This window comes from Harpia harpyja, chromosome 5, assembly GCF_026419915.1.
Source record: "Harpia harpyja isolate bHarHar1 chromosome 5, bHarHar1 primary haplotype, whole genome shotgun sequence".
Classification (NCBI taxonomy): Eukaryota; Metazoa; Chordata; class Aves; order Accipitriformes; family Accipitridae; genus Harpia; species Harpia harpyja.
In genome coordinates, this window is record NC_068944.1 from 77,242,585 (window position 1) to 77,263,761 (window position 21,177).

General features: G+C 47.7%; 1 protein-coding gene across 10 annotated transcripts in view; it reads left to right on the top strand.

Annotated features, from left to right (window-relative positions):
* The window catches only part of ADGRB1 (adhesion G protein-coupled receptor B1), a 284,922-nt gene that overhangs the window by 182,871 nt on the left and 80,874 nt on the right, over positions 1-21,177 (top strand). For all 10 annotated transcript variants that reach the window (XM_052787759.1, XM_052787756.1, XM_052787762.1 and 7 more), the window contains one exon: positions 13,227-13,368. In XM_052787759.1, coding sequence (XP_052643719.1) covers positions 13,227-13,368 — 142 coding nt within the window. The remainder of the gene's footprint in view (positions 1-13,226; positions 13,369-21,177) is intronic.

Sequence of the window (21,177 nt, forward strand, 5' to 3'; positions counted from 1 at the left end):
CAGGCTGGAGAAGGGAAGTTTGCTCCGCTGCTCTCTAGTTTCACTACGATCCTGAGCTTTGCTCTCAGTGGCTTTTTGCACCCCTGCATCCTCACTGCTGTCACGCGTGTCAAATTGTGACAAGGTGCCGTTCCCAGCAGCGTGGCTTGGGGCTGAAAGGGAATCGATGAATCCGGCCGCCTCTCTGCTTGTTGCTCTGTTCCCAGCTGAGCAGCTCCGCTCCGCTGAGGGATCTCACCCTTTTCCTCTGATTGATCTGGATCCTGCCCACGGGGAGCTGTTTACATCGACCCCCGGTGAGAAACCATCTGATCAGCACCCAGGAGGGCTGGGAACAGGTTGTTCAAGGAGAGGGGCCAGCATGATCTTAAACATCAGCATTTATTTATTAGCATTTATTTAGCCACTAGTGCACCAGCCCCCTCACTGCATTAGCATCATCTTTATTTCCCAGAGGTTTCCTCCTCTTCTGCTAATGTAAATCCAAAGCAAACCCTCAAGTAGATTCCTTTATACACCCACGTAAGTCAAGTCAGAAATCACACCGATCCCAGCAGGGTGGGCTTTTGTGCTTTGCTTTACATTCTATTTACCCCCTCCCACCCAAAACTGGTAACAAACTAGCATATAATGTGACAGGACATCTATAGCAGCTATAGAGACAGAATAACAATGAGGAAGCGGTGAGCAGCGATGCAGCATCCCCGAACCAGGATCCAAATGACCTTCAGGAACAGGCAGATGTTGCTTTCCGAAATTTGAATTGGGCACAAGGGAGGCATTCCACACGTTCAAGGGGCTGTCACCTCTGCTTCTCTTGGCTGCTCCGCTTCCATGAAATGCTCATTTTGTGGACTGAAGAGGAAAAGGAGGTCAAAGGGAAAGGAAAGAGCAAAGGAAAGCGCTGGCAGAGAAAAAAGTGCAGCTAGCTGAAGTCACGCTGACTAAACCTTCTTGTCTACAGACCGGCATCCCTGCTTGCACGTGCGTGTGTGCCTGCCTCTTCACCTGGCTCTCTGAACTCCTAATTGCTCCTCAGGCCTGATTCAGAGCTCGCTGATTTCCAGCTGTAGGCTTGAAGTGGGTCTTGATTTTGATTTTGGTGTTTCCCTGAGGTTCTGATCATGGGACACTTGTACCAGTAATAGCAAGGCTCAAAGCTCTGTCTGTCCAAGGAGCGGGGTTGGACCATAACAGACTGGCTAACACAGCCAGAAGTAACCTGCTGTTATTGTTGTCTGTATAGTCATTAACAAGGCTGTATTGCTCGGGATAACCGTATCAATATGTTTGAAAGACATGATAAAAAAGCCTCAGGGTTTTAAAAAAGTCAACCCCACGACCTCCATCCAGTTCCTCCACCCCCATCCTTACTCTCACAGAAACAGGGTCTTAGATGTTCCACTGCAAAAAGTGAGTTGCTTGTGCTAAAAGGAGGTGGCAATGCATAAGCGACCTTTCTCCCGGCAATCCCAGAGCAGTGACGTGAAATGGTGCAAACACGTAATGTGCCGTGATGGGACAAGTATCTTCTGTGCCCAGCGGCTGAGCCAAAGGGTGACCTGCTTCACCTGCTTGCAGTTTGATGGGGATGTTTGCTGAGCTCTCTTGCTTTTGGCTGCAAAGAAGCAGGTGTGAAAAAGTGCGCTTCCACTTCAAGCTCGCCAACCGTTCCTTTGGAGTTATTTGGCTAGAGATAAATTAGGAAATGCTCAGTGAACAGACAGCCCCAAAGAGCTCAGCATCTCCCCTGAGATTCAGAATAATTTCAAAATACTCCCAGAATTTGTTTGCACAGTGCCAAGCCCTTCTCAAAGGACTTCTTGCACACCCTCCCCTTTGCCTCAGCCAACATGGGACTTTCCATTTTTTAGGGTGATTGCCTTTGCTCTGCTTTTAATGCCCTTTCTCAGCTGGAAACACTGGAGCATGAAGCTATCCAGAGTTCCCAGGTCCAGATATATCTGTTACTGTGATCCAGTTGCATCTGTGAGGACTTTATTCTTAGGAGATTTGTGTGGGTTTTGCTAAGTGCATTGAAGTAATTTGTACCTTTAAAGGACTTCATCTTCCTCTTGGTTACGGTTAATCTTTAATCCAGCATCTTCATCTTTGCCTGCAGCACCTTAATTTGGCTTCTTGATTTAATTTCTTTTACCGTCTGCTACCTCCTCCTATTCCCAGCCCCTCTGTCATCTGCCTGATTTATTTTTCTTTGTCTCTTTATTCGCTAGCCCTGCACTCAGCCATTAAAATTTTCTGATTTAGGTTCCTGAGAAGCAGCGTACCCTGGAGCTAGTGTTTTGGTGGTGAGAGAGCCATCCTTCTTCCCAATCTGGCCCTGGGGCCTCCTGTACTCTTCGAGACAGGGCTGGGACATCTGCAGCAGTGTTTGTTTGCTGTTTTGCAAAGTGCTGCTTACAGGTAGACAAGAGGCAGTCTGCGTCTCCATCCCTGACTTTGCCATGAAAAGTTGGGAAGAGCATCAAGATTGCTAGGGCCATTTCAGAGAGGGGAAGGCTGAAAAAAAGAGAGCACAAGTAACAGGGGATCTGGACCAGAGCTGGGATTTGCAGGCTTTTTTTTTCGGAGCTAATAACACACTTTCACCTTCCTCTTTCCTTTGTCGCATGCACCAGAGCAATGTTCAAAATCCCCAGCTGGACAAACCTGCGGCCCTGTCATTGCCAGGGTTTGGTGTGAGCAGCCATGGGATGATGGTTGTGGTCATCTCCCCGTACCACCTAACCACCCTTCTGCTCCCCTGAGCTCTGGCTGAAGGCTTGGCAGGGAGCTCTGAGTCCTTTTAGGCTCCGTTGGGGTCATCTAAGAAGATGGAAGTGCTGAACAGTGAACAGGACATAGATGCTGCCATGTCTGAGGCAGCTTGGCCATACCCTAAAGTGGACGTGAGATATCTCTTACCAGGTGTTTGTGTTGCTCTGCCTGCCTTTAAACCAAGTGCATTTGTACATCCTTGACTAGCCAAAGGGAGCGTTTCCAGCTTGTTAACTGCTGGCTGCAATGTCTTACATTTATTTTGGCATCTGGTATGCTCAGCAAAAGCATTTACTACCTTGTTTCCCCATTCTTCCCAAGCCTCCTTTCCCATGAGACTTGAGCATGGGACTGTGATGTCCAGGCATAGAAAACGGTGTACTCTGCTAATGCACTCGGTTCCTCTGAGGATTTTCCCTGAAATGTTTTCAGTACATATGACAAGGCTGCTGCTTATCACTTCGGTGTGCTGAGTATTGTTCTCTGTGTAACCAGGAAACTTTCCCAGTTTCTCAGAAATGATCGTAGGATGACTGGCTGTTCTACAAGGCAGAGAAAGAGGATTGCCTGGACCACCTATGGGTTAATGCCTGGCGTGGAGCCGCATCCTCTTCTAAACAGAAAAGCAGAGTCCCATCTTTTGGACCGTGATCCAGTTTGAGTCTTCGTAGCATGAGAGGGACTAACTGCATAACCAGTCGTAAGTCTATAACGTGTCAGGCATCTCACGGTAATTGGGAAATTACAGCTGGAAAGCTGATATGGAAGCTGAGAGGGTAAGCTGAACGTTTTTGTGTCCAGCTGGAACACACGCTCTTTCTACACATTTGCTAAACCAGGCGATTTCAGGAGGGCTGTGCGGGGTGGTACAACAAGTGGGTGACAGCCCATTCAGCACAGTCCTGGCTCCTGTTCTTGCTTTGCAAGACCTGCCAAAACATTTCAATGCAAGCTCTCTAGTCAAGGACACCCGAGGAGCTGCCCCTGGAGAGAATGGTCCTGCAAAGCCTGGATAAGCAGCTGTGAATGTCACATAGGGGTGGGAGGGAGACAGATATATCACTCACTGATTTCACCTCGTCCTTTTTTTGGAAAGGAGCCCTATATGATAATGAGACCAGCCATCTTACTGCTCATCTTTCCATTCCCCTGCTGTCCCAGTGGTACACTTCCCTCCACTCGGGAAAGGCAACTTCAGAAAGTCCCAACCTCTGTTTACAATACGTTCACAGTAGCTCCTGTTTTCACCTTTTTCCCAAGATGATCCTGATATTTAATAAACTATTTGCTGCTCTGATATTCTGGTGTAGCAGGAAAGCTCCAATGGGGCAACTTTGCCCCAAAATAAGATGAAGATGTATGGCCTGGACTTCTTATATCAGAGGGATCCCAGAAATGCTGTAATGGTGCTTTTAGTTCTGGATAGCAATAGCGAGTTTAAGAGCAGAGGCTAAAATCTTGAACAGATGATAAAACATTGATCTATTGTGGAAAGTAGTGCAAGGTCATCTTCTGCAGTCATTGACAGGTGAGCCGACCTGACGATACCAGTGTTTGCGGTATAGCTGTATCTGAGAATTATTTTTCTTTTTTCTTAAAGCCATGAAGTCACGGGATTGTAGGGAGCTGTAGGCTTTTCTCTTTCTATTTCACAGGATTCTGTAGAGGAGCTTGAAAATGTCATCCTTTTAAAGGAGAAAATCCACAAGACAAAAAGATTTCAAATATGCTATACAAAAAAAGAAACCCTCATGATACTTCAAGCCAAATTCCTAATGTTGTGTGTAAGTTGAGCTGTGATATTGTGGAAGAGATCAGATCTGTAATTATTAAGCAACCACTAGAACTGCGGTCGGGAAGGAATATTTCTCCAGGTTCAATGAGCAGGAGCTGTTGAACTGGTTTCCTCTGCAACATGAATATTGTGACACCTCACAGGGATTTTTCACATTTCTTTCTGGTTTAAAGACCAAGGACACTAGCAGTGTCTTTGGTTTCTCCGTTACTTCTTTATGTAGTCCATGGTGTCAGGTCTTCTGTATCAAAACTTTGACATTCGTGGCACACGTTGAGGATTGTTCAGTGGCTTACTGGGTAGGATGCATGGGTAGAGTGGTCCTTCTGGGGGTCCATCCCACTGAAACATCGGTGCTGTGACTGCCTTTGGAAAGGAAGTTTGGCAGGGAAGTACAAGAAAACTGCAGTCGCAGGGTATGGACCCGGTGGCCAAATTCTTCTCTCCCATCCCACCCTTCCTCGTGCACCGAGGCGGGTCTTCGGAGAACAAGGCGTGGTGCAGTTTTCATCTGCAAGAGATCATGTCTGCATTTCAGGCCTTCTTCTGGAGCTATGGAGAGGGGATGTAAAGGGGGAGAGTGCTCATTAATTACCAACCACATGCTCTGGATTTTAAACGGCAGAGTCCAAAGCCCAGGAGGCTGATGATGTTGGGAAGTGCTGAGCTTCCTCTCCGGTGGGATGGCGTGGCCTTCTGATGAGAGTCATTACAGCTCAGCGTCAGCTGTATTTATGGTGTCTGAAAAGATTATCTCCAGATAATCTTACGGGTATTTAGCCAGCCATATGCTTTATTTCAATGGTAATATGTATTTCTTTGTGCATTTTAACATTGTTTATGTTAATTAAGGCTTCAGACTGGATGCTGCATATGGGCTGTTGCATTTTTTTCTGGGGCTAATTTGCAGATAGTAAGTAACCTTGTCCCCTGCAAAATGCTCCAATTCAGTTAGCTGTTATTACGAATTCACAGCTGGGAAAAGGCCTTGCTTTTAACCTCCTTATAACTTTCTCTTCCTGTCCCTCCCTCCTCCAACACAAAAAGAAAAAGGTCTGGAGAAAATCCCAAATATCCCTCATTTCCCATAGGTCATGAATCTTTTCTTGAATCACCATTGTCTTAGTTTTGATTGTGTCAGTTCTGAAGTAAATCAGCTGAAAACACCGGGAATCAGGGGCCTCTGAAAAAAAAATCAAACTATTCCTGCTCTGGTTTCATTTTCATTGCACCAAGCAACTGGATCAATAGTAGGCTTTTTTTTTTCCTTTTTTCCATTTTCATTGTTTTTTCTAAAGAGCTAATTTAATAATAGTTGCTAATCTGATTATTGATTCTTTCCTACTGGCAGAAAATTGTTTTGTTCAGTGCCAGGTCTGTGCTATCGGGGTAGAGGTGAGAAAAAGGGCATCAGCGCCAAACAAAACTCGTAAAGAAACAGAGCGATCTCAGCGGTTGAGCACTAACTTTTAGAGTGGCTCCGGAGACCTGGGAGTTTTGTCTTTCTGTGAAGAAACCAGGGAACCCAGACAAAGGATGTATGGATGCGTTTATTGCCTGGAAGGCAATGTTGCTTAGAAGTTTCAGAAGTGCCTGCTTACTCCAAAGACCAGAGCTCTGTTAGTGCCCTCTCCCATGACTCTATCTATTCACATCTCCTTTACGTGCCTCAGTTTCCTTATTAGCTAAATGAGGTTGATGACGCTCGATTTCTTTGAAATGAGTGTAGGAAAAGTGCCGGACAATCAGTTATTGCATTGGATCTTCAGTTTTCAGATTGGGTTACATGGTTGTCACCAAACTGGTGCTACACTTCAATTTCAGAGATGCAGAAGTGCATGATTTTTCTAGGAGGGTAGGTTTTGCTCCAGTAACCTAGACTGACTTGCTGGATGTGTGAGATGTCTCGCAGGATTTTCAGTAGCATAACTGAGAGCTCAGCCTGGCTTTCAATCAGTGGGTTGATCACAGAAAGGAAAAATTATCTCTTGGATAATAGGATGACCCTTGTGAAACTGTTTTGCAGCTTTTATCCTTAGGAAGGTCTAAACTAACCAGAGGATGACTGCTGATTTGGTACTGACAGCATCCAAAACTTCCCAAGCAGCTAGAGTGTTAAAGGCTGATTTTAGCCCATATTTAGCTTAGCGTTTAATTTATTTCAGTGTTTACCTATCTGGTCTGAGATCCTTTGTGACTGCTTTAGCAGCCAATCAAAGATTTTCTTTAAATTTTTTTTTAATCAGCCTTTTTTTCAAAAGGTACAAACCTTTTCATGTCCCTTTTTCCTGGGAACCATCCACTTTTTAATCCAACCCTGAGGTCCTGCAGAAACAGTGACTCTGACACACTTGCTTCAGCAAAATGATTGGACATTTTTTGTCCCGAGCTATTGTGCAGAGCCAAAGCGTTTGAAAGGCGCTCTGGGGCAGCCTTTGGCTGGAAATGAAAATTGCTTTTGGGAATCCCACAAAAAGGATTAACTTTGACTTCATCTCTGGTTCGTTCTCCAAATTAATAATCAATCTGCCAGCTGGACCGGAGCCAAGCACTTGCATGACCTGCCTGGTTAGCGAGGGGGGAATGGCCCATGTGAAGCAAGAGGTATCAGAGAACCACAGAATCACTGAGGCTGGAAGAAACCTCTGGGGATCATTTCTATTATTTAAGTCTCAAATATAGATGCCATTTTTAAGCCCTCTTTCTGATCCATGCCTCTTCCCACAACAAAGACTCTCCATTTGTGCAAATACCTATTCAGAACAGCATTTCTATTTAAGAAAGTCCCTAAGCATGTGCTTAGCTCCTATTCAAATCTACAAGACAGCGCTTAATTGCTTTTTCCCATCAAGTGCTCAAATGATGTTCGTATCATGTTGTAAGGTATAGTGAAACATTCTCTTGTGGAACATCATTGGAATTACACTGGAGAGAGATCTGACCATAGACATTAGAGACAGAACCAACTTGTCAAGTTTCCTGCTAACCCTTCCAGTACAATGTTTTTTACGCCAGTCTGGTTTGGGGATTTCTACAATTCCCCTTTGACTGGCTTGTAATCAGTCTGACTACACTGTTCTCTAAGGTTCTGTCCATGTTTTCCCTTTAGTAGAGTTCCTCTTTCTTCCCTCCCCTCTTGAGACCACCTGGAAATAATTCTGCTTCCTTATGAGTGTACCCGGATTCAATATTTGTGAATAACTCAAACTCTGCTCTTTTTCTTTGCCACCAAGCTGGGAGCATGGGTTTTCCATTACAAGCCTAGTGTACTTTTCTGCAGAATCAAAGGTTTTGCTGAGAAGATTAAGGCTCAGTACTGATCTACAGATGAAACCTGTTCACACAGGCATGCGCACACACACACACAGACATATACCTCTGTTTAAGGACCTCTTCCTTAAAATCCCATTTTATTTTGCAGCTTTTATTCAGGTCCCTGATGAAAGTGTTTTGCATACAAATATGCAACATCCCCTTTTTGTAATATCTCTTTTTTGTAATTTGGATGGATCCCAGTGAAACAATCTTTATATTACAAAATTCAGCAACCAAATCATTTCGGATTTGAAGCCTGCCCTGAACTATGAGGCTTTTGATAATACTTGCTGGCTGAACCTTTGTCTGGGTAGAACACTATCTACATCCAACAAGACCGAAACTCCCTCAGATGTGATTCCCTGGGCCACGGAGAGATGCCATTAGATCTCTCGTGCTGGTATTGAATATGTCATCTGCAGCAGATGTTGCTGGACAGGTTCGAACATTCAGCAGCCATGAGTGAGACCACCTAAAATCATAAGACTGACATTATTCACAAGATTTCATATCAATACAGCTGTGATTTTGAACCCATCCAGCTGACTTGTGCCTTTTTAGGAGTTTCTCAGCAACCACATGAACTAGAAATTAATTTTAAAATAAAGAAACGTAGGCTGAATCTAGAAGCTAGGCTTGAATGATGGTTCATAATATCACGTCCACACTGGGAATAAGGCAATGCCGGCACCTCACCTGAGTGCCCTGAGTAAAGCAATGAGCAAACCTTTAGCTGAGGTATCGGTTAGCGCTTGCCATGGTGCAATGCCCAAGAAAACTTTTGCTCAGCTCTCTGAAGACTGAGCTTAGCCTGTCTCTTGCCACATGGCAGAATGTGGACGGGGAAAAGTTAGGCTGGTGACTCTTCTGGCATGTCCTCCTACCTCCAGATATGTTCTCCCAACCCAGCTCCAAGCCACATCCCAAAAGGGTGCAGAGGTTTTTGTATCAAAAGCATTGCAGGGCAATGAGAATAGGTAATTAAGGAGATCTGCGAAGAGGAAGGAAAGGATGAGAGAAGAGTTATTCTTCTGAGGAGCTTAAAACCAGAGGAACGGACTTGCTCTTTGGAACACCCAGCATTTGAATTTTCTGAGTAGTTTAATAACTGGTAATAACCAATTAATAATCACTGGTAGTAATGAGGGCCAGATTTTCATTTTCTGTTAAATGGCATAGTTGGACTTATTCTGAGGTGATTTACACCGAGTTTCTGACTCAGCACATCCCACAGCACCCATCCTTTGTGAGATTTATAGCAGCTTTTAAAGTAAAAACTGGATGGCTTTGATCCAATTGATTTCTTTGAATCCAACGGGATAAATAAGCAGGCATCAGACCAGATCTTACAAGAGCAAAGGGCGGTTATTGTAATTTTTTTTTTTTTTTCTGCTGTGTGCTGTTTTCCACTATGTGCTCTTTCTGTATGTGCATCTAGAAATGGATATCAGACTGTGCCAAGTGTGGCTTTGGCCCTGGATAGACTTTATTCTGATATCTCATTCACTGCTGTACTGTCAGCTTTTCTACCATGAGAGTATGAGACCATGTGCAGCATCGAGGGAGTGTTATTAGTTTTCTGATACCTTCCCCAGGGTTTGCTGTTTTGGTAGGCTTTCTGCTTTTGCTTTTTTTTTTTTTTGCTTTTTTTTTTTCTTTTGGATGAAGTTACTTCTGTTGATGCATGGCCCAGATCTGTCCTAGTCTACTCTGAAAGCTGGTAAATGAGTAAAGCTGGGCTTTGGGATTGAAAGTGATGTTAAGGCAATTGTATTCACACATTTCAAGGGAGTTCAAATTGCTTGGGGGCAGGGGGTGTACGTCAATGTACACATATTTGATGCTTTAAGAATGACAGCTTTAAGCATGTCTATTTGTTGTGAAAGATTGTTTAAACAGAAAAAGTTAAGGATAATTAGGAGCCCTTTTAAGAGCACTTTTCTAGATATCTACAAACCCATAAATGAGAAAGTTAACCAGAGCACTAAAACAAACCCACCTAAACAAACAAACACACAAAACCCCCAAGCAAAGACAAATAAACCAATATATACAAAAAAACAACAGTCTGTTTTAGACAGAAAGTAAAAGCTGTTGTAGAGTTACGGACAAAGGATAAGTTGATAGCAAGCAATATGAATTAAAAGCTTGAAAAAGATAAGAGGAAAAAAAGATGTGAGGATTTTATTGATCAGGATGGTTAAAATGAATAAAAAGGAAAATTTAGAGTATACTAAACCCAAAATAAATCCTAATGGTATTTGTTTGTTACTAGCTAGAAATGACAGATTTATTTATAATAATGCAGAAATTTCAATAAGCGCCTGTATTCTGTAATTGGAAGAGAGCCTGGTTACTTAATTCGCATCCCAGGCTAATGAAATACTTTTCATTACACCAGCAGCTAGAAAACATGCTATACATCATCTAATGAAGTAAGATGTTTTTAAGAGAAACAAGACAGAGTAATTTTGCATGCAAGAGATTTAAAAGAGCAGACTAAGGCTAATTGGGGATCATTGCTCTTCAGTAAAAGAAGGGTGGAAGTGTTCCCAAAATCTGGAGAGAGGAGCATGTGTCTGTAAGCACAACAGCCTCACTCCAGAGCCGTCCGCCTCACATCTGTCTTCGGCACAATAACACACCATCTGATGCGAGATCCAAAAATTAGGGGATTGTGGGTAATATTATGATTATAATTGAATAATAGCATACTCATTAAAACAGAGAAATTAATAGCAATCAACTTATGGAAAATAGACCTTGTCAAGCTAAATTAATACTTTCTATGAGAATACATAACTGGTTGGTAGATTCTGAGCGTTTGTCATTATTTGTACACATCATAAATAAGGCATTTGTCTTGGTGACAGTGAATGAACAGAATGACTGGCTAATGCAGTTCTTGGAAATATAGGTGGTACATATAGGGGGGAATACAGAATTTGTATTCCCTCTGAGATTGGCCTTGGATCTCTCAGTCCCTTCCAAGAAGGGTGTTGGTGAATTGCAGAAGGCACATGGAAGAGACCAGAGAACAATGTCTGGACCTGAGTGTCTCCAAGAAATGATGTGAATTAGCTCAGCGAACAGCTTGTGGAGAGCTATCCCGGGAAGACGGATTTATGTCCCATCAGCTGGATGGACATGCAGTAGGGTCCAGACATGTAGAAAGCTCTGGACGGGCGCCAGAAAAAACTGTTCTGTACATCGCTGACAACTTCTACAGTAAAATTAGTTTGGCTTTTTTTTTTTTTTTTTAAAAAAAACTATGAAAAGTGCTTTAATCCAAACCGGAGATAATTCAGGAAGGCTCAGTTTCACGTGTTACACTGGATCCAAGTAGATAATCACAACAGAATCAACAGCATGTGTTGATGCTCTGTTACCCCGTTGGTACCCAGCCCGTTCTCTCTGCTTTCTTGCGCGGTGGTTAGGGAGGTGGAGGGAAGCTCTCGTCTCGTTGCGTGAGGAACGGGTCAGCGTGTGCATGGAGTGGAGACCTGCAAAAAACTTCTCTGCAGCTCAAGGCAGGTCTGCTGGAGTCAGCAGTACGGAGAAGTCCAGGCCATCTGCGATACACCTAAGGCTGCTGAGCAGCTTGGCTCCATCTGGAGCTGCCCTGAGCTTGCTGCTGGCATTCTTGCCTAGGTCCCCTCCTCTGAGGATGGTCAGATACGGAGAGGGGACATCTTATACCCGTGTTCCTCCGGTGAAGGCATATGGCCCTTTTGCTCTGCCTCCACATCCTATCCCAGGCTCCAGTGAAGCCCAGGTTATCCGCATGGATTCGGACCTTCTCCCCACCCGTCGCATTTCTGCGCTTACTCTCTGTGTTTGCACCCCGTACGTGACCACGTTTCGGGAGAGTGGTCTGGACAAGACACAGAAGCAACGGGTAGAAAACAATGTAGTTTTTGGCTGATGACTGTACCCCAGCACGCGAGGCAGAGCCTGAGATTCCCCTTTTCCCTCGCTTAGCCCTTAGTGCTCACGTGGAGATGGGGCTGCGATAACTTTTTCCCCGATGAAACCATCCCATCTGCGGGATGAAGGTCAACTTCACATGGAGTTTTTCCCACCTGGGATCCCTTCCCAACTCTGCTTCTCTTCCCCAGCCTGAAAGGATGCCATGGGAAAGCGGGGACTCTATCCCTTCGATCTCTTGAGGTCCCTCTGGCCATGAGGCAGGGGCATCCCTGCCATGCCTGGAGCTTTGGGGGTGCGGGAGAGGTCTGAGGGGGGGTTCTGTCATGGCTTATGTAGACCCTGACCCCAGAGAGAGCTGGGGGGGGGGGAGGACAGGGGTGGGTGGTGGGAGGATGAGGGGCTGACGCCTGTGGAGTAATTGGGGGGGGGTTATGGGGGGTGAGGAAGGTGTTTGGGAGGGGTGGAGTCACATATTGGGGTAACTGGTGGGGGGCAGGAGAGGAGTGCACTCCCCTGCGGGGATCACGTGGCTGGCGGAGGTCTGGAGGGGGGCGAGATCGGGGGGACACATCTATATGTGGTGTGGGGCAGGGGTGGAAGGGGTACGTGGGGTGAGGGATGGGGCTATGGGGGGAGTGAGGTGTATGTCAGGTCTGTGGGATGGGAGTATAGGGTTATGCGTCTGTGTATGGGATATGTGGGACAGGACTATAGGGGTATGCATCTGTAGATGGGATATGGGGGACAGGGCTGCGGGGATCGGGAGGTGTATTTGGGTTGCGTAGGACAGGGCTATAGGATTATTTCTCCATACGTGGCGTGTGTGTCACAGGGCTGGAGGGGTTACGCATCCACGGAGTGGGTGTGTGGGACAAGGCCATAAAGTTAGGCATCCCTAAGTGGGATAAGTGGGGCAGGGCTATAGGGTTACGGAGGTGTAGGCGAGATGTGTGGGACGGGGCGATAGGGTTATGCATCCTCACGTGGGGTGTATGTCACGGGGTTATCCATCCGCATAAGTGGGTGTGTGGGACAGGGCTCTATGTGCATACATGGGGTATGGGGGCTATAAGGTTAGGGAGGCGTATTTGGGGAGAGTGGGCAGCCCGGGGGGGGGGGCTGGAGGGGCACTTTTACACGGGTGGGGGGCGATGGAGGGGTCAGAGCCGGGGACCAGGACCAGGACCAGGACTAGAAGATGCAGGTCCGGGGGTGGGATGGGGGTGGGATGGGGGTGTTGGGGGTGGCGGTCCCCCCCCCCCCAGCGCGATGCCCGCTCCCCACCCGCCCTGACGGTGGCTTTCTCCCTTTCTCCCCGCTCCGCCGGCCCGTCCCTCTCTCCCTCCCTCCATCCCTCCCTCCATCCCTCCCTCCATCCCTCCCTCCATCCCTCTTTCCCTCCCTCCAGCAAAGCCTCCGCCTCCGCCTCTCCGCCCGGTTCCTGGTCCTGGCGCGGCTGCCGAACGGTCCCGCTCGATTCCTCCCGGACTAAGTGCTTGTGTGACCGGTTCTCCTCCTTCGCCATCTTAGCCCAGCTCAGCCCCGACATGGTGAGTGAGTCCCGCCGGTTGTGCCGCGGAGGGAGGAGCAGTTGGGAGAGGAAAGTGGGGGGGGGGGGGGGGGGACAAGGGAAAATAAAAGAAGGAGGGATGGGGACACCGCCGGGATGGAGCGGAGCATCCTCGGTCCCCACCGGGGGACAGAGCCGAGCCCTGCTGCAGTCCGCTGTCACCGGGACCGTGGGGACACGGCGTGAGGCTTTGCATCACCTTCCCCCTTTCCACCGACGCCCTTCTTCTCCCCTTCCCCACGACCCTCACCGTAGCTTTAGGGGGGGGTCACACACACACACACACGCATATAGCGGGGCTGCTGCTCAACTGCTTCCCCCCCTTCCTCCCATCCCTCCATCCCTGCGCTTGAATACCGCTGAACTTGGAAGGGGGGGTCACTCCCTTGGGGTCCCCACGCACAAAATCTTCGCACGTGTCTTTTTTTTTTTTTAAGGAATCACCCCACGCTTCCCCCCCCCTCCCCTCCGCAGCTCACTCGTGTCCCTCTCCATGCCTCAATGTTTTTCTCACCACCCCACGCTTTTGGGGGGGGAGGGTGTCTGTGGGGGGGGTCCCCACTCCAGAATAGGGGACCGTGGAAGGGAGGAGTTGTGAAGTTTCAGGCGCTGTCGGTGACACGAAGCCGGTGCCGTGTCTCGGACGGAGCCTCCGGAAAAAAAGTGCGAGATTCCTAGAAATTATCGCCGGGCGGCTGCACCCTGAGTCAGAGAGTGGAGTGGGTGCCAGGGCACCAAAGGCGATACTAGGGTGGTCAAAAGGGGCTTCGCAGGCTCCTCTCTTCCACCTTGTGCTTTTAATTTTTTTTTTTTTTTTTTAAGTAGTTCATCCTTTTTTCCGACAGTTGCCAGGTTCACAGAGCAAAGCCCCCCGCCTCCTCTCCACCTCACTCTTCTCCATCTGCCTGGGCACTGGGACTTACTGGGCCCTTGCAATTATTTACTAATTATGCCTTGCTTGTTAAATGCTGGCTTAATTCAGTGAAAGGGGAGGGGAAAGGAAGAAAGGAAGGGTGATGGTGGTAAACGGAGGGGGGGGATCACATTTTCCAAGATGAAGGTTTGGTTTATTATTAGAAACACTAATGTATTTGGTCCACTAGTTACCATGGAAACAACATCTGCACTGAAGTGGTTTTAAAGACACAGCGTTGGTTGTGTTTGCCCGGGCCCCGTGCAGGCCCAGCCACTACAGCGTTGTGAAACGAGCTCAGGGGTGTCGGGTAGAGCCGCTGTCACGGTCCTCGTGAGAAAGACACCAAGCTTTTGGTCTCGGTAGAGATGTGCTGGTTAAAGGATGCTCGAAGGTAGGACCGGGACTGGGGTCCCACTTGGAAGGGGCCTGGAAGGAGCTGGTTGCATTGATGCTGGTGTCCCTGCGTCCGTCTTCTTCTACGGGTCGTTGTTTCCTTGTGTCCCTGCCGGGCAGGCTGGGGTCTGTGTGGAACTCAGCGGGCAGGGAGGTAGCCTGCTGGGCTAGTGCTCTCTAGGACTGGTACCCAGTTTTCTCGGGGTGGAGAGGCTGAGCTCCGGTGAGCCAGCCGGGACCCGTTCCCTGCAGCTCTGTACCCTGCTGCTCTGTACACCCTCCCCTGTGTCCCTTCACCCTTCAGCCCAAGCTACAGCAGCTTAAGCGTCTGGCTTCTGAGTTTGTGATGGCCACCACGAGGATTGATGGGTGAGCCTTGTCCCGTGCGGGAAGGACTCGGTGCTGTTGTGGCAAGCAACCAAGTCCTGACAAAGTTTAGGGAGGCTGCGTGGTTGGAGAAAATAAATTGTGATTTCTGCAGCAGGAATACTTTTAAGGCAAAGCTTGAAAGGAAGGCAGCCCAGGTGTGCAGCTGAGCTGCTGGTGAAGGTTCTCTGCTGATCCTTCTTCTGGAAGTGGGCAGAGGACCAGGCAGTGTGGGGAAGAGAGAAAGGAGTCTCTGGCTTGGTTATGGCAGAAGTTTCTCTAACAGAGTCTTTATGTTCACACAGTGCTTGGCATTATTTAACTAAGCAGCTAGGAAAAAAAATGGTTAATTTGACGTGGCCAGACAGCGCTACTCCCTCAGCTCTAGGTGTTTGGAGTGTTATCTGGATAACACAGGGTTGGTGTAAGCCCTTTATCATCCGTGCAAGTATTTTTGCATCTGAGAGTGGGCTTGGCTGCAGGAGGATGCAGCTTCCTTCCCCCAGGCATGTTTTATTGTATCTGCAACTAACCTCTCAGCTGGTCCTTTGGGGTTTAGACCTAAAATTGCTTCCTTCATCCTCTTTCCAACTCCGTTGGCTGCTGGTTGGGTTACATTTTCACAACTCATTTTTTTTCCCAGCCTGGAGTCAACTCACGAGCATCGGGATGAATCCTTTGGCCATGCTGGGAGGAAAGCTGGGGCCAGTCTACCTCCTGAGTCCCCCCCACTAAGCAAAACCCAGGGTTTGTTGATGCTGTGGAGCGTTGTTCATCCAGGTCCTCGTGGTACCACCCCCGGTTTCTTGCCCGAGTGTCATTCTGAGCAAGACCATGCTGCCTCCCTTCCCCAGAGGTGGCATCTCGTCATCGTCGGTGTCTGCGGTGGTGACATTTATAGTGCAGTTTTTCATGTGCCTTTGGAGCTCTCAGGACAAGAAGCTCCGTCCGCCTGTGTCATTAATATTATTTATTGCTATAAATCTCCCTTCTGGAGTCTTTGGCCCTGGCAGTTTGAAATATTTGTAACCCTGACATGGGCACAGCTTCTTTGCAGTGAAAAAGGACCATGAAAGGCTTGTGGGGGATGACTGTTGCTGCCCAGGCAGGCAATTTGGACTTTCCAAGGACAGAGTTTCCCTGGGCTGGGCCCTGAGAGTCGCTCATGTGGCAGGGAAAGGAAACAGTTTTCCTTGATTTCAATGAAGCTAGGGGCTGAAAGTGCTGTGTTTTGAATCGGTTTTGGAGACAGATATCCCTAAACCATGATGGACCTGTTCAGATCCAGCTCAAAAGCTGGAGTTCAAATTTGACTCTTTCTCTGCATCCGATTTCCCCTGGACCCTGCTATTTCGACTAGACAGAGCCAGCCTCTTTGCACTGGTTTGGCACGATGCTGGTTGACCGTAATGAAAGATTAAAACCTCTCAAATTAAGGAACATAGACAAGCTTTTGAGGCTGTCTTTTCGTTTTGGTTTTACACCATGCCTAACTTGGTAGGGCAATGGTATTGATGTGCTCTGATGCTACACCTGCATCATTATCATATGATTCTATGATAATAGCAGTGCTAACAGAGAATAAGGGCAAAAGGAAACAGCCGAGCCACATGTTCGAACTATACCCTTGCAAACTGTGGCCAGGCTGATTAAGAGTCTTGTGGTGGTATTTTTTCAATATTTCTTGGCAGTCTTGGCAATTTTTTGGAGGTGGGAGGGAAAGAGAGCAGGAGCCTGAGGATGCGCAAGAGAGCCTTTCACTCTTTGGTTGTCTCGTTTGAGTTTGGCTTGTGTTGTCTCTTCTGCCTAACTGCTCATGATTGGCCTTTATGAAGTCAATCAAGCTTTAAAGCTTGGTTCTTACAGCACTTAGGACCGTAGTAAGACTGTACAAATATATCTCTGCTCTCTCTCCCCCTACTTCCTAGCCTCATCTGCAGAGACAAGGCTGATCAGAATTAGGCATCTGAGCTCTGCTCTCATTTCTAGTGTTAGCGAAAGTTGAAAGGTGCTGGTGGCAAGAACTTGGATGGATGCTGAGTTTGTTACATCGGTGCTGAATTTTTGGAACATCTCATCTCCATGACAGTGTTTACTGACAGGCAAACCGTTAGCTGCAAGGGTTGTATAGCACCTGTGTATTTTTGTGGGGTGTATTGTAACAGACCAAACTACTGACTTGGAAGCGTGCTGGCAAGGCAGGGGAGTGTATGCAGTGAGCAGCCCTGACCCTGTGATATCCCAGGATGTTGGAAGAGGCTTTCTTCATTGTTATCTCCAGTTTGCATGAATGCAAAGCACCTTTCGTGGCTTTCGTGGCACCCAAAGGGACAATGGCTTCTGAGCTCCTCTCTCAACTCACAACATTAACTTTTTTTTTTTCCTGAAAACATCTCAACGTTGTGTGTGCAGCAGAGGAGAAGAAATCCTTTTTACCCTGGGGAAATAACGAAGCGTGGGGTGTAGACTTTCAGCGTGTGACTTGGCTGAGCAGGCTGTGGGAGGGGAATCAACATGCAGGTCTGGTGTGATCTTGCTGTATCTTGAAGATCTTCTGTTTGAAAAGATTGCCCTGTGCTATTGGAGGTCTCTGTACCTCATGGAGAGTGTGCAGACACAAGGTGGGTTATTTTAAGGCCTTGCTTGCACAGGGAGTAGATCCAGGTTTTCCAGCAGCACGCTTTTTCCCTGGAAAAATGTTGATGTTCATGAATTAAAATATTTTGTACGGGTGTAGCAGTTCTGACAACATTTTGATGGGAAATTATAGCAGTGTTTCACTTAGATAAGGCCAGAGCACTTTATTTGGAGAGGAACGTTTTAACATTTATATTCTACCATCGTTTGTCATGTGAGATTTGGATTCTGGGTAAGAACAAAGCCTTTTGCATACCTTGAGAACAGCCAGTGCCCACATTTACAATAGTTTTCAGGTTTTGTTACTAATGATGCTGCTTCTCCTGCAATGTTAACCCTTTGATTCAAAAGTTGGACCTTTGTGCTGAAGGGAAGTTCTCAGTTTTACCCAGCTCGACGTCTTAAGGCATCAGACTACTGCCAGTTTGTACAGTGGTCTAGGGAAGACTTTATTAGACTGGTGTACCTGGGTGTGTTGGCTAGGCTACAGTCACAGCTGCTTCTGTGCCCGTAAGTGAAATTGTGACCTTGGGCTAATCACTTCTTTGTTTTCTGCTTCCATTTCTCCAGCTGCAGCACTCTTGCAGCTGACATCCCAGGCTGTGTTGCATCCATATTTGCCCAGTGCCCCAAGCCTGAAGGGTGCTACAGAAACCACCAAGTGCTGTCATTTCCCTGACAGAGCATTAGGAGCCTCCGCTCGTTCGGTTAGCAAGAGCGGTGCCAGGGCAAACATCGCTGAGCTGAGAACATTTGGGTTTTTGAGGTCCAAATCCTCTGCAAGCCTCCCGCGCTTGTGCCGTTGGCACCTCTTCCTGCAATCAGCCTGTCCTCTCTGGGATGCTGCTGTGCGGAGAGTGTCTCTCAGGAGCTGATTGTGCCTCTTGAAGCCCAGCCCTTGAACTGGAAATGTTTCCTAAGATTTCCTGGAGATTTGTGCTGTTACCGCTGGCCTCTCCCCGGATTCGGAGGGGCCAAAGTGGGAGTGATGAAGGGACGCTCCAGCTGGAGTCCTGCCCGTCTCAGGAGAGCTTTGTGTTGAGATTGGGGAAGGTTATGGTGTAAGCGCTGCTGGGGATTTCTGGGGTTCGCCCATCTCCTGCTCCACATCAGGAGCAGCTGCTGTGTTTTCTCAGGGGTGCCTTTCCCTGAGGTCTGTGGCAGCCCGTAGGAGCAGGCTGTGATTCTGCAAATCACAAGCTGCTTTTTCCTGTGCTCAGCAGGGATGCTCTTTTCACTAAACCCGGTATAGTCCCCCTGACTTTCAGCAGGCATTGATAGCATGAAGAAGATAGGGTATGAACGAGCTGGGCAGACAGTTTTCCCCTCCCACTCTCTCTTATAATGCAATTAGGAAGTAGAGAGGATGTGTGATGCCTTCAGATGGCCAAATGGGCCAACCCACAGTCCAGCTCCCTCTTAAAAGAATTGCATTATTTTTCAAATGTGGCATCTTAGCAGAGGGGCTGAATTGTGATCCTACATCGTCGCTTTGCTGGAAGTCACCCGCTTTTAAACGTTTGCTTTGTCATCGCTGACTTGAAGTCTGTCAGTATGCATTGCAGAGTGAATTTGGGCTAAATCTCTTTTGAGTTTGGAGAGGACCCGGACTCAATGTACAGATGATTTATGTTGGGTTTTTAGAGGAAGGGGATTACTGATAGAGCTCGTGCTGTGCTCCAGGTGCCAAGGAGCAGAGGAACCCCAGATTTGTTATTTTGGTGGGAGATGTGAATGGAGATTGCCGTTGCTATATGCTGCACACGGATATCTAAGAAAGGATCCCATCAACAAATAAGGGATTGGTGTTTGAACATACGTAGGTAAGGAATTGGAGACAATAGGAAATCCCTCTCAGTTCTGTGCTTCTAGGAGACACAACACTTGAATATATTAAAAGAAGACAGGTAGCACGCAAGGTAATAATAGGAGGATTTGGCTCAGCATAATAAGCAGTCATCTAGCATCCCACCTCCTTCGCGGCTGTCTGCGGATTCAGCTGTCTGCCGATCCAGCGGGTAGTTCGGTAGATATTCACAGCTGACAGCTTTCCTCCGCTGAGTTTCTGCTCTGCGCTTGTGGATACGCTCAGGTCTTTAACTCACAAAGACAAAACTCCAGGCGGTGGGATTGCAGCACCGTGGGTCTGCAGCTCTTCCCCCGCGAGCCGGAGCCAGCGAGCTCCGCACAGCCCTGGCAGTGACTCTTCTGCAGGCAAATGCTGCATCACCCTGTATCTCTTCATCTGAAGGGGACGTGGGAGAGGAACATGATCAAGTGGCTGGGAGCTTAAAACCGGTGTGGGATTCACTGCTTCAGCGTGAGTAATACCGAGCCAAATTCACCCTTCGGTGTAAAGCCAAGAGCAACACTGCCATTAACCAAAGTACCCCAGGAGCAGACCAGGAGGTTAGTCCCTTGTCTTCAGCTGAAATTAAAGATTCACCGTGCACCTCTGGGATACTGCATGTCCAGGCGTTCCTGAGGGGTTTGGTGTTTATTTTGAGCTGCAGTGCTTAATGGCTTGTTGCCATGAAGGCAGCTTAGCAAGTGTGACAGCTGCCCTATTACCCAGCCACAGCTTACTGCTCTGTTAAAGGAGGTGTGGATTTAAGCCAGGACACCAGGGTCTTCCCAGTTCCCACTTCCCCCTTTTCTAAGAGCTCGGAAAGCAGCTCTCAGACTCAGTGTGTGCAGATTTGAACCATCGAGGGCCAGAAATGTGAACGAAGGGGGTGAGCGGTACCTCTCCGGGATGCTCTGCTCGGTATTCGAGCAGGATGACTGGTACGGTACGTGAGCGTGGGAGTGTGTGAGTAGGTGCATGGGAGAGGATGATGTGTCAGAGGCGTTTGGTGTGGTACCTCCATGCTGATGGTGAGCGGAGGTGAGTTCTGTGAGATGGTTTGACTCTTATCTCAAGGAGAAAAGACTGAGGGGAAAGGGGATAACACTCTTCAAACGGGTAGAAGGTAGCTGTGGAAAGGGAGTAATCTGCTTTCTCTGTCTGCTGGGGATTGGACTCAAATTGCAGCTTGAGAGATTTAATTTAGGCACAAGGGAAAACCTTCTGGCTGCAGGGATAGTCAAGCACCAAGAGCCTAGCCTCCATCAGCAAAGGTTTTCTTGAACAGTCTGGGCACGGTTTAGATGGTTTGGAGGCAGGCGAATGGGTGAGCTGAGCTTGGCAGGTCTTTTCCCACCCTCTTGCCTATAATTCTATGAAATAGATCCCCTTTGTGTCTGCTTCTTTCTGTGTAAAAGAGAGAAACGTGGCAGAGGTGTGGCACGTTGCTGGGAGGTGGAGGAGCGGGATGGAGGCAGATGGGGAAGCGCTGGCGGGTTAGGGCATATATTTGGAAAAAACTACAGAGTCTGCCCACAACTGGGGAGACCACCTTGCCTGCTTTCCATATCCAGCTGCAGCTGTTGATTCATTGTTATTTTATATTTATAATGTGTTATTTGGACCACCAC